This window comes from Zootermopsis nevadensis, unplaced genomic scaffold (assembly GCF_977971745.1).
Source record: "Zootermopsis nevadensis isolate Lab colony 2312 unplaced genomic scaffold, Znev_1.0 Znev_ptg000004l, whole genome shotgun sequence".
Classification (NCBI taxonomy): domain Eukaryota; kingdom Metazoa; phylum Arthropoda; class Insecta; order Blattodea; family Termopsidae; genus Zootermopsis; species Zootermopsis nevadensis.
This window is the reverse complement of record NW_028259136.1, coordinates 6,148,357-6,162,255: the sequence shown is the minus strand read 5'-3', so window position 1 is coordinate 6,162,255 and position 13,899 is coordinate 6,148,357. Positions and strand designations below refer to the sequence as shown.

The 13,899-nt window shown below is 39.1% G+C and overlaps 2 protein-coding genes across 2 annotated transcripts in view; one reads left to right on the top strand and one right to left on the bottom strand.

Annotated features, from left to right (window-relative positions):
* The window catches only part of LOC110828780 (uncharacterized), a 66,715-nt gene extending 52,921 nt beyond the window's left edge, over positions 1–13,794 (bottom strand). The window contains exon 1 of the mRNA XM_022061792.2: positions 13,427–13,794. Coding sequence (XP_021917484.2) covers positions 13,427–13,501 — 75 coding nt within the window. The 5' untranslated portion in view covers positions 13,502–13,794. The remainder of the gene's footprint in view (positions 1–13,426) is intronic.
* LOC110828783 (anillin-like) overlaps positions 1–13,899 on the top strand; it is a 120,072-nt gene that overhangs the window by 56,387 nt on the left and 49,786 nt on the right. Inside the window, exon 2 of the mRNA XM_087342692.1 lies at positions 10,423–10,487. The gene's annotated coding sequence lies outside the window, so the exon portion shown is untranslated. The remainder of the gene's footprint in view (positions 1–10,422; positions 10,488–13,899) is intronic.

Sequence of the window (13,899 nt, the reverse complement as noted above, 5' to 3'; positions counted from 1 at the left end):
AGCGAAAATTATTTTTGTACTCCCCCCCTATATTAGGCATATTTAAAGTTTTAAAACTATTAACGTCATTTAGCCCATAACATATTGACCTGTTATTATGCTGCCTGCTTAATTTTGCGAGATTAATAATTTGTATTTAATCTTCTTTAGAAGTAACACGGAGAAAGTTCTCTTAACTTTCTCAGAATATTATTCCTTTAGCTGTCTTTTTTTTTTAATAAATTAGGCGCTGAATTTGGATCTCCTCACGGTCTGCACAGTGAAATCTGTTAGGAAATTCGATATATTTTAAATGAGAGGTGAAACTCTGGACAAGAGCTTTTTACAAGTCATAAAACAACTTATTTTATAAAAGCTCAAACTAGTACCTGAACTTAATTTAAGAAATGTAATGCCATGTTTTTTTCAATTAGGTATGTTTGTTTTAAATGGAAAATTAATGCATTCGTCTTCCCTCAAGATTCTCCCTTATTGACATTGGAACATAAAATTATGGAACGAATGGGTTTGTGTATGGGGGACGCGGTAACTCAATTATTATAGTGACTGACTACGGTATCTAATCCTGACCACGTGGTTCTCAGACGTCATGTTATTTGAGAATGCTTCGTGTACGGTAGGGCGTTGGCCCTGTGAACAGTAAATGTGTATTGATAACAAATGACTATCCAGATAAAAAAATCGCGCAGAATACATTCAGAAACTTTGACTTCCAATCATTGTTATAGGAAGGTATAATTCGAGAAAGCTGCCGTTTCGTGACGGACAGAAATACATAAATTGTACGAAAAAGAGCTTACGTTTGAGGTTACTTTCATTTTGAACAATTGTTAAAGAACACTGTTATTCTATGAACTTGTTAACCTGTCTCCCTTTCGTGATTTACGAAAGTCAGGATATATTTCTTATAAACTTTCCGGATAATTTACGCCAAGAATTTTGTTAGGAACTTTTTAATCCCTGAGTTATTGGTTTTTGCATCACGATACTTTCTCACTAGATTGCGAGCCGTCTCCTGTTTTATTTCATTTTCGATCTATCGAAGTTTAAATTCATTTTGGAGAGTGTTCAATAGACACTCACACAACCGCTTTGCCCATTTGGTTTTAATAACAACTGTAATGTGTAGGAGGGCAAAGTATTAGTGATGGTATGAATAAATGAATAGTTATTATACATCTTCAATTAAATGTTTAATTATAATTGTATAATTAATTATAAAAATAGCAAAATACTTCGTAAAATAAAATTACTAATATGTGACTCTGTTTCCTGCAGTAATTTTGTAGCATTTTTAATAAATTTCAATTAACTTTAATAATTTGCCGTCATTTATAAACGAAGGATATGTGAGTCGCCATAAAAAGGGGGGAATGTGACTACAGATCGTAGAATGTAGATCCCGTAATGTAAACGAATATTCATAAGCTCAGTTTTGTCACAAAGTGTGTACCCACGTTTGGAATTCTTAATTACAGGTCTTTATTTACTGTCGTATGGAAAATTGTTGTGTGGTATAAAACGATACTCACGAGACGTTAAATGTCAGAGTTCAAGTCTTTAAATAACTGGTTCTTTTTTTCCAGCGCCTGTCGGTCGAAAACCACGTCTCGACTCATACAAGTACTGAATTAAACGTAACACAAACCTTGAAAGCTTCATCTCGACTTATTACTAATTTACGATCCATAAATCTGCTACAAATATCCTCCAACTCCTACGCTCAGAAACATTAAACCATCGAGAAGGGCCGTAAAGAATATTATAACTTTCATACAGGAGTAAACGTTCTTTGATTTATGTGATTTAAATATCTTCCGTTACATGTTAACAAAAGTCGCGACTCATTGGTTGGCATTCATGCGTTTTTTTTTATTCAGATGATCCCAGGTTCATATCTCGGCCAGGAGACTGGCATATTAAAAATCTGCATTACAAGTTTTCCATACTTGCGTTTGTGTTTAACTTCTCTGAATTTCATTATTTTGATTTATATCGATCGCGTTATATCAAACATGCACCCGCGTTAATGGAAACAGCTTTCTCTTATAAATCAATAGCTTTAAAACATATTCGGGTTTTGAAATACGCGTTACAGGAGAAATTACTACTTTATATTGTTCTTGTAAAATACAGTATAAATGAACCCCTTCACACGTTACGGGTACTCGTTTCAACACACATAAATCCACTGCAGTTAAATCTTTGGGTAGCGATTCAACTGTTTTTATAAACAGACGTTACAAAGAACAGACGAATGGTTTAGGAAACAGAATTATAAACGAGACACGTCGTATACGAGGTGCGATCGGAAGGTTTCCAGACTGCGCGTATAAAAACCCGTACACTTATCACAGGTATTAAATTCATCCATCACCCTCGAAGATGGTGCTTGACAGGCTGACAAAGAAAGATTTTCAGGGTTGCTTCCAGGCTTGGCAGCGGCGCTGGGATCGTTGTGTTCACTCCCAGGGGAACTACTTCGAGGGTGATGGATGAATTTAATACCTGAGATAAGTGTACGGGTTTTTATAGGCGCAGTCTGTAAACTTTCCGATCGCACCTCGTAAACGTCGAAATAAAAGGTAAGTTAGTGAGTGGAGCGCTGTTTGTTTTATGAATGCGTACTGTTCAATTTGAAATGACGCGTCCCCCGAGTGAGAGAAACGAGTTACTATCTTTTTCTGGAGCTTTGTGACGTAACACTAGGCGTCAGTAGGCTACCGTCTGTGCAGTTAAAATGTATTTTTTTTTCAGGTCTACTATCAGCATCGAGTACAATATCTCGTCGGATTATGCTATTAATGAGCAATGAATTGGAAGGGATGTAGAAGGAAAATATCGTAGCACGAAGATACTGATTAAAATCAGGATACCTGATCTCCGGCACCGATATTTTGAACCTGGGTCTCTAGAAAACCACAGAAGTATTGTCTCATATGTCACGTTGTGTTTTTTTCTGATGCACGGCTGAGATCGTGCCTTGGAATTTAATTTTGTTGTGTCTGAATGTTGGATTCTAGGCCCTGCTACAGGGGTATTTCACTTTCTTTCTCTACGGACTCGTGTTTCACTTGTTACGGAGTTTTTTTTTCCTTGTTTCCTGATGATGAGATTTGATGTCAACCAAAGAGAATTATTGTTGAGGGTTTTGTCGTTAAAGGTTCAGTATACATAATCAGGAAGTATTTATCGTCTCTCTTTTCTGCATAAACAGTGCCCTGCGTGGTTTCAATTTCATATTCAACCTAATAAATATCATTTCTAAATAGGGGTCGGTGGGGGGCTTTTGTGAATACGGCAATAAACCGTCTGTAATTTCATAACAGACGAGGAAATTCTTGAGAAACTGAGCGCACTACAGGCTTCTCACAGAATCTACCCCATCGAGTTACAGTGAAACCTCACTAATAAGGACTGCCTTATTTTTATGTTTTATTTACGCAGAACTTAGATTTTCCTTAAAAGAGAATTTATTATATTTTTTTTATCAGTACCGCGATGATGGAGGTATTAAGTACCTCTGAAACATCTGTAAATTTTCAGGAGAATACAATGTGTAACATTCGTGTTGATATTTTCAAATTCACCCCCACGAAAATCTGAAATCTCACCAATTTCCCACTGTCTATTCGGTTATCTTCGTCATATTTGTTCTCAACACCATCTAAGTAAACATATGTTGTTGTATTGTGAATAAATTTGCTTGTTTTTATGAAGTTATTATTATTATTATTATTTAGTGTTCTGTCTGACGACAGGTCCATATGAACAGGATCCTTCCATCCTTTTCTCGGACTGGGACCTGTTCATATACGTTCTTGGCAGATGATCCAGAAGTGGTTTGCCATTGCCTTCTTCTGTGTGTGAGAGTGGAGTAATTGTTGGGATGCCACGGAGAACTCGGGGAAGCCCCCCGAGGAAAACGTTTTATGAAGTACGACTTAATAATATTTACATATAATTATGCTGTTTTAATCGGACTTTTTAGTAATGTGGTCCACTTCTACCATTTTATTTGTCCGAATTGTGACGTGTTACTGTGTGTATCACGAGTTCAGATCCCGTTGACGGTCTTCGGAGTGATGCAACCATCATACATTACCGGAGTTATATATTAAAATGTGTCAACCGAAAATTCATCCAATCGAATTCTAAGTGGAAATTTTCTCTGCGGAAAATGGACGAACACAATTTTTTTGCAATTAGATCCGGCTGCTTTGTGAACTTATATCTCGTTAGTGAACACGAAGCCTAACAATAATTTAATCATCTAAGACTTGAAACTTTTGCAGGCGTTCAGCCCTGTCAGTGTTGAGAGACAAATGACAACGTTTCGAAGACTAACTTTATCTCTATATTCAGACACAGACTGTCTTCTAAACGTTGACATACTACACAATTTTATAACAATAATTGAATCAAACGGACAACAGCCTCTTTTCATTGTTGCGTGGTGCTGAGTGCACTCTTAATTCTGGTCCACATGGGACTAAAAACGAAAGGTCATCACTGCCATTGCCAGACAATACAGTTAACAGCGTTTGCGAGAATTATCGAACAGCTATCGATCAACTTGAAAGAGCACACATAGGCTAAGTCTTTAAGTTAAGGTTAATTATGAAACACCCCACTTCTTAGAAATGTTGTCCATTTTAATTCCTGAAAGAGTGATACACTATTTTTGTTAAAATTATTAGAATACGTTCACTGGCTTAATTGGCCCGCTCTCTTTTATAGATTTTTATAAGCTGTCACTCAGCTTTCACTTCGGAATATGAATATGATTATACAATAATGGAATCTGGTGACAATGGAATTTTAAAATACTTTCAGTTGTGCCATGTAATCTTTTTTTTTACTATAAAAATTTGTGATTCCTCGTTGTCGTCAGCCAATTTGTCGTCAAAAAATGACGTCATCAACAATGCCAACAGATATTTGTTTACACGGCATTGTTGTGTTCCACAACAATGCCGAGTAAACATTCAAGTCATACTGCTCATTCAAGGGTTGAAACACTTGAATAAGACACTAAACTAACTCCCGATGTGGGGGGTTAGTTTAGTGTTTTAACCCCCATTCGGGGGGGTTAGTTTAGTTTCTTACTCAAGGGTTAAAACACTTGAATGAGACACTAAACTAACCTCCCCGAAGGGGGGGTTAGTTTAGTGTGTTACTTAAGATTTTAAAACGCTTTTTAAACACTTGACCAACCCCCCCTCGGGGGGGGGTTGGTCAAGTGTTTTAACCCTCCATTCGGGGGGGGGGAGTTTACACAAGGTTGGTTGCGTTTTACAAACTTTACCCCCCCCCCCCCCCCCCCCCCGGAGGAGCTCCGAAAGGAGCGCTCTGCTCTAGTTCTACTATAAAAATTTCTTATTCCCCGTTGTCGTCAACCAATTTGTAGTCAAACAATTTGTAGCCAAATAATTACGTAATCAAACAATGTTACGTTATATTTGTTTACTCGACATTGTTGTACCACCACAACAATGCCAAGTAAACAAATGACTTGAGTAAGACACTAAACTAACCCCCCAGAAGGGAGTTAGTCAAGTGTTTTAACCCCCAATTCGGGGGGTTGGTTTAGTTTCTTACTCAAAATTTTAAAACGCAACCCCCCCCCCCTCCCGAGGAGCTCCGAAAGGAGCGCTCTGCTCTAGTTAATATAAATTGCTTACATCACAGCTAACGCTTCGTGTTTCCGTGACTAGTTCACACAATGCGTTGCTTACCGCTCCAACAAGTGATTTTCGCAAATAATTCTGACACATCACTGTAATACGTAACACACGATGCTTTACTCTGTCTTTGATACGGTGTGACTATGGCAGCTGACGAATTAACACGAACATTATAATTAAATCCATATTCCATAGTAACTAAAGAAACGGATATAGATTGACAATAATGCATTTTGAAATCAATTGTGGTATTATGGGTCCTAACGCCATAGGTGGTTACCATTGTTTCGGAGTAACGTATTGCCTCCATCTTCAGGGTGAAATGCATATTGATGAAGGCTTCAGCAGCAGTCGTTAATGACAACATACAGCAGTGAAGAAAAGCATTATATATATTTTAAATCTTGTCCGTCTAATCACAATAAATTCTTATTAAATATTAAAATATTACAATAATTAACATTTAAAATATTTAAAATATATCAAATGATGTTCTTTATCGAAATATTCGATTTACATTGGACCATCAAATATTTCGATAAAGAACATCATTTGATATATTTTAAATATTTTAAATGTTAATTATTGTAATATTTTAATATTTAATAAGAATTTATTGTGATTAGACGGACAAGATTTAAAATATATATTTATTATATCACAATATGACGAAACTTTACCATCTCATGAAAAGCATTATAATTGTGCTTAAACAATTTAAGCGTGTTGTTTCGGGCATAATAAACAAGACAATTAGTCTTTTGGGTACTGAAGGGGGACTGTAGCGTAAACAGTGTAAGGGAGTAACTAGTCTTACATTTAAGCGTTTTCTGTGTAAATCTGTTGAAGAAAATGTCCGCGTGGGTCTAATTCTCTTCATCTACGCGACGTTTTCAGAAGCATCGACCACGTAAATTGAGAAATGACTGCAAATAATATTCGTGACTTTAGTAATCAATACGAAGTTAGGCAAATTCCATGGAATTGGATCCACCCATCTGTTGTGGGGGGTGAGCGAGGGTGTGGAAATTGGAAAGGAATTTGAGGGGTAAACTATTGTAAGTAAAGTAAAGTTTGTCCCACTATACGCCATGTAGGCGTTTGGGGTGAGTGGAGGTATAGCTCCTCTCTTCCTTGACCTCGGCACTAGATGGGGGTGAGTGGTCAGCATCACGCCCCGGCCGGCTTTACCCCCGGCAAAGGACCCCGGTACCCATTGTAGAGGAGGCTGGGTGGGCCCCAGATCCGGTCTGGACGCAGAGGCTAGAGGAAAAATCCTCTGCCCCCGTCGGGGATCGAACCCCGTTCGTCCAGCCCGTAGCTAGTCACTATACTGACTGAGCTATCACGGCTCTTGGTAAACTATTGTACTGTTATTTAATAGTTAAGGCTGTTGTGTGACGTAAAATACGGGCCTAATAACTTGTTTCATATCCTAACCATAAATCAGATGGAACCAAGAGACCGGAACAGTTACACGCGTAAACGCGATACGTAACACCGTGTGGACTCGTTTGGAAATCAACTTTCCGGAAGAATGTGTTGACATCGTCTTCAGATCTTCATCTTCAGCGTTGCATTCCTCCGATACGTTCGGTCTCTACCTACAATTCCACACAGCGTTGCAACCCAGAAGACAAATATCGATATTTTCACGAGAACCTCAAATACCATGTTTATATGTTAAGAATTTTAGGTTTCAATAAAGTTCTTTTGTTTTATAAACGCTTTACAGAAAAACTATACAGTTTGTTTCCATAATATCTCAACATTTAGTTACAAATGTAAGTTAATCTAATTGAATTTCCAGCCAAGGCATGTAATCCGATTATATTATTCTGTGTCTTTCAGAATTTCTCGAACGAGAATATGATACTGAATATCAGAAAACGATAGACTGTACACAGTAGAAAGTAAGGCTGTCCCTGCTGTTTAACTGAGCACCACGCCCTGCCGGAAATTGAAACCCCGTTGTCCAGCCCCTAGTAATTATACTACCGTGCTGTCTGGCTCAAAAAATATGTTTCTTAGCTTTTTTAAATATGATGAGCCGAAGGTAACCACGCTTGACAAATAAACTCGGTGTCCGACTTAAGTTGTTACCTTATTCATAATGACGACTTAATACGGTCTACGTATTCAGTAGGAGGAATTTTGATATTTAATTTTTATTCTTAGCGGAACTTTAATTCTGTGCTAGATCGGTGGTATTCAACCTTTTTTGTTCGCTGGCCTTGTAATCCTGGGGTCTCGGGTTCGATTCCCTGCGGTGCCCGAATTTATAACTTGTGTTGGGCAAGGCCGTGGTCTAGGCAACACGGAGTTTTCCTCCGGGGGCTTCCCCGGTTTCTCCGTGGCATCCCAACAATTACTCCATTCACACACAGAAGAAGGCAATGGCAAACCACTTCTGGATCATCTGCCAAGAACGTATATGAACAGGACCCAGTCTGTGAAAAGGATGGAAGGATCCTGTTCATATGGACCTGTCGTCAGACAGAACACTAAATAATAATAAGATGAGGTGGTCTAGCTGTTAGAACGCTGGCCTTGGAATCCTGGGGTCTCGGGTTCGATTCCCGGCGGTGCCCGAATTTATAACTTGTGTTGGGCAAGGCCGTGGTCTAGGCAACACGGAGTTTTCCTCCGGGGGCTTCCCCGGTTTCTCCGTGGCATCCCAACAATTACTCCATTCACACACAGAAGAAGGCAATGGCAAACCACTTCTGGATCATCTGCCAAGAACGTATATGAACAGGTCCCAGTCCGTGAAAAGGATGGAAGGATCCTGTTCATATGGACCTGTCGTCAGACAGAACACTAAATAATAATAAGATGAGGTGGTCTAGCTGTTAGAACGCTGGCCTTGGAATCCTGGGGTCTCGGGTTCGATTCCCGGCGGTGCCCGAATTTATAACTTGTGTTGGGCAAGGCCGTGGTCTAGGCAACACGGAGTTTTCCTCCGGGGGCTTCCCCGGTTTCTCCGTGGCATCCCAATAATTACTCCATTCACACACAGAAGAAGGCAATGGCAAACCACTTCTGGATCATCTGCCAAGAACGTATATGAACAGGTCCCAGTCCGTGAAAAGGATGGAAGGATCCTGTTCATATGGACCTGTCGTCAGACAGAACACTAAATAATAATAAGATGAGGTGGTCTAGCTGTTAGAACGCTGGCCTTGGAATCCTGGGGTCTCGGGTTCGATTCCCGGCGGTGCCCGAATTTATAACTTGTGTTGGGCAAGGCCGTGGTCTAGGCAACACGGAGTTTTCCTCCGGGGGCTTCCCCGGTTTCTCCGTGGCATCCCAACAATTACTCCATTCACACACAGAAGAAGGCAATGGCAAACCACTTCTGGATCATCTGCCAAGAACGTATATGAACAGGTCCCAGTCCGTGAAAAGGATGGAAGGATCCTGTTCATATGGACCTGTCATCAGACAGAACACTAAATAAAAAAAATAACCCCCAGATATAATTTCTCTTCAACTTTGTACCCCCAAAGTTGTTGGTGTATAATTCAAGTTATAAATAGTATATAATCTACATCTGAAATAAATTAAATAAATTACATTACTGATTATTCAGTGTTTATCATAAAATAATATTTTTTTTTAAATTTCACGTACCCCCTAAGATGTCTTCGCGTACCCCCAGATATAATATCTTCAACTTTGTACCCCCAAAGTTGTTGGTGTATAATTCAAGTTATACATAGTATATAATCTACATCTAAAATAAATTAATTAAATTACATTACTGATTATTCAGTGTTTATCATAAAATAATATTTTTTTTTTAAATTTCACGTACCCCCTAAGATGTCTTCGCGTACCCCCGGGGGTACGTTGCACTTTGTTAAATCAGCCATTTTGCCCCTTAAACGTGGATTACTTAAGTTATGTAAGAGTGCGTTTATTGATACTGTTTCATCTGACTGTTGATTAATAAATTGTGAATGCCATTTAACCGTGGTCAACTACGCCTATCACGGCCGTGATATCTGCAATTTGCTACGAAACCCAGAAATAGCAATTACCAGGTGTGCCACGGTGAAGAAACTCGAGCCGAGCTTTGCTATATGTTGGCCGCCATTTGTATGCAGTCAGCCATCGCGATGCGGGAGGCCGCGTTACTTTTCGACGTGTCAGTTCTTGGTAACCCTGATGGAACGTCCGAACTACTTACTCACTCCGCTTCTGCGGCATTGACTTCGGGAGTGACTTGCCGATGTGTACAGACAGCTACACTACCGACACTGTAGCGAGCCGCTAGACCACACGGCCAAGAAGATTGATCGTGCTGTTTGGGTTCGTGAAACCGTCCACATTTGCGGACAACCACGAACGTGAGCCTCAGCTTAAATATCATCGCACTTCTAATGCCCACTCCTGTTTATGGCATTGAACACGAAGGATATGGAGTTTCATTAGGGACCGCCTGGTTTTAATTTCCCTTGCGACTGATACATAGGAAATATATTGTCAGCTCTGAACTCTTATTTTGGATTAAGATGTGGGCGATGCAAGTTTCTTGGTTATATTTGTGTTATTAGGAGTTTTTATTTTAATTGTGATATTTTATTGATTCTGCGGTTATATAATGACACTTTCTCAACTGCTTACTTCATGTAGCGTAGAATGGTATGATTTTAAATAATTAATTTTTTAGTGCATCTATAACGAAGTGGTCGTAGCCGATTTTAACTTACTATCATCATTTTTCTTGCAGGGATCTGGGAAATAGCCGGTGTCTTGGGCGAAGCAGACGGGCACTACTGGTATTTGCTGTTCAACGTAAGTACCTTTTTGCACAAAAGCCACAGTTATACGTTAATGTAAATTTCTGTTGTGTTTTTTCTCTCCGTGTAAATATTACGGGATATTTGTCCATGAGACAGAGTTAAACTTTGTACTTGATGCATCCGAAATTGATGAAGTTCGGCGTTAAAATTTTCCTCAGTGTCTGTGCTCAGCTAGTTAAAACATTCTTAGCCCTTTGTACAACCCTCAGGGTTACAAGAACCAGCCGGTTCACGTAATTCTGATCCATCTTAATCGAATCCACGCCATCAACACGTATATATTTTGGATTCATTTTAATATTATCCTTTTATCTACTCCGATGTCCTCCATATTTTCTCTAATCCCACAATTTTCTGAATGAGTATCTTTCCTTTTATATTTGTTGCCTAAAAATAGTTTGTTGCGATAATTGGCTGATTTCGTCTGAAGGCGATATGAGTACATTCTGTTCATAAATGTAGATGCATAATTTATTTTAACAGAACAGATTCTCGTATTGCTGACAGTATGTGGCACGTGAACTGACTCTGAGTTTCGAAGTTGCGGATCTATGTCACGTTTCTAGTAATTTGCTATGCCTCGGGGAAGGTTTTTGGATTATTTGCAGTACTTCTGTGGAACTGCCCAGGGCAAAGTGATGTCGTCCTGAGAGGATTCTCCATTTGAGCTGAAAGCCAGCAAACGGCCCAGTATCATTTACATATACTCTCAAAATGTCAATCTCATTACGTTGTTACTGTCCAGGACAGTGGTTCTCAGCTCGGGGTCCGCAAGTTGTGCCTTGGATAAAGAATACGAAGAAGAAACTGCACTTTTTGTCTGTATTTTAGTTAGTCGATATTGTATTTATTCAGAAGTATGAATTATTTTGGAAACGAAGTCCGTGGTACGTGGGAAGTTGAGAAACACTTGTCCAGGAGACCAAAAGACGTTTTCCCGAACCCTTATCAATTTTTATTATAGAATTAAAGGATGTGAGAAGTTAGAGGTTGAAATATGTGACAATTTCTTTTTGTGAACGTGTAAATTCATTGCATTGTAAGATAAACTAACTGAGAACACGTGATAAATGATATATATAGGCTATTGAGTCGAACGGAGCGGAAGTTAGCGACTTTGGTAAATGGTCCAGGGTAAATGTCCTTGATATTGCTTTTAGGGATTTGTTTCTGACGCCGACTAGTACACAAAATTGACTCTTCTGGGACGTTTCATCTTGTAGTCTGGTAGAAATTTACCGATGTTTGAGAGGTGTTTGCTTAGACTCATCATCGCTCTGATGATGGAGGCAGTAGGAACCTCTGAAATGTTGGTAATTTCTACTGGACTGTACCACGCAGCATCCCAGAAGACAGTGATCTTCACAGTGAGATTATTATTCGAGGAATGGATGTTATGGGAGTAATGAAAGAAAATTTGAGTAAAGGAAATTGGTATGGCTCAACAAATGCGGGATGGTAGATGACCAGATGAAACCTGCGAATGAGAGGAAGTGTGAATGTCAGAAGGAAAAGGAGAGACGATGACAAAGCCATGGGCTTCAGAAGGTCGAAGTGACATCTACTTATTTAATTTCATAAACTTAATTTAAATCTTAAATAGATTTTCGCGTCGCGGTATTTTTGATGGTTGCTTGAAAACATTTGAGGCAGTTTTTGTTTCGTGGAATAATTTCCATCTGTCACGAAGGGCTTTGTGTCCTGATCGCTGGATTTCCATTAACACTGTTTGAACACAGATTGATATTCTTGGGCGAATTTATCGATTTTCAATAAAAGAGACTAATGCAGCAGGGGAAGGAAAAGGTCTGGGGAGATTGAATTATGAAACTTTTAAGATCGTTCTATAGAACAAACTTTGAAGTTATGGCCTAAGTAGTGGGCGCAATTTTTTTCAACTTTTGTTCTTAAAGGACACTGAATCACTTAGTAACAAAAAATGAATGCAGTCAATCTCTGTCTTCAGAAGGAGACAAAGTCTTTCCTGAAAATATTACAGCATGAGAACTCGATGGACAGAGCAAGGATGCCACCTTTCTTGAATGAAATAACTTGCGTCGAATATTTATTTCGTGTATTTTGTATTTTGATACAGTCTGTGCTATTGAATCATCCTGGAAAATTTTGGGCCTCACAGCGCACAAGCGTCGTATGTTTATTAAATCCACCTATAATACTAGTTTCTCAGTTCAGTGATGTATGATTTGGTTGCCAATTTTAATTGTATCAATAGTTATTATAGTACAGCCGTTTAATTAATTTCTACAAAAAGTGTATTCCTTATTGTTTCACATCGTGTTGCACTAATTTTTATCATATTACACTTTAATGATTATAAAAACTCTGGCGCAAAATTCTTTGAAACGTCATGTATTTTTAAAAGTTATATTTTTGTGTTACCCCTGATTATTCTTGTTAATTTCGTTACGATGCATTTTTTAACTTGCTCTCTCTTTAAATCCACAATTATTTCATATCTTCGATTTGTTGTTTTACTGAGTTTCATATAAACCGTTACAAATGATTCCACGAAATTCAGTGAAATTTTTTTTTGTACTTTTTAGACATTCGTATCGCATCTTTAAATGTCAGCTTGGTGTTCTGTATCGTAATATTTAAGTTCGTACTAATCACTAACAAATTCTAAATTTATTTGATGTGTTGTTTGTTTGTTTGTTCATTTGGAAACAAATATAAACATTAATCCATCTGATCAGTAGTATCAGGGCGATCTCCCTCATGATGGAGGCAGCAAGCACCTCTGAAACGTCGGTAAACATATTCCAGATTCACAACACAGCAATCCAGACGACAGCCATATTTATTTACACTCACTGTCTTTATAACCTCAAATCTCACTCGGGTTTGAATCAGCATGCAAAGAGAAATGCTTACTTCTGACAGTTACAACACCACGTGGTAACTACTCACCGTGGTGTAGATGGCACTGGCGTAGCTGCCGGTACGCACTGAACGCCAGCAACAGCAAGACTGGAGGATTGCCATAGTGACAATGGCACTCGCTGCGCGGTACTAGAAGACCGCGCGAGGAGATCTTGGGCAGTCTCTCTGCTAACATTCACCTTTCGCACGAACAAGAACTCGGCAGTTCTAACGGGACGGAATACGTACCCCGCGAAACAGCAAAGAAATTTGTATAATAGCGCGCATTACAAATGCTCAGAGGACGAAACAGTGAACTGAACTGATGTCCGAGAAATAACCTAAGATAGCGGTCAGATTGTTCTGACAGGGACGGAGTGTTCTGTGTTGTGTCGCGAGATAACCTTCGCACAGGATCGTATTCTGGCAACTGTCAGATGAACGCAGACGTCCGCTTTGTCGGTAACCCGGGGGGTGGGGAGGGGGGGTTAGGGGGTTGGCTTTCGAACTGTTTTGGTTGC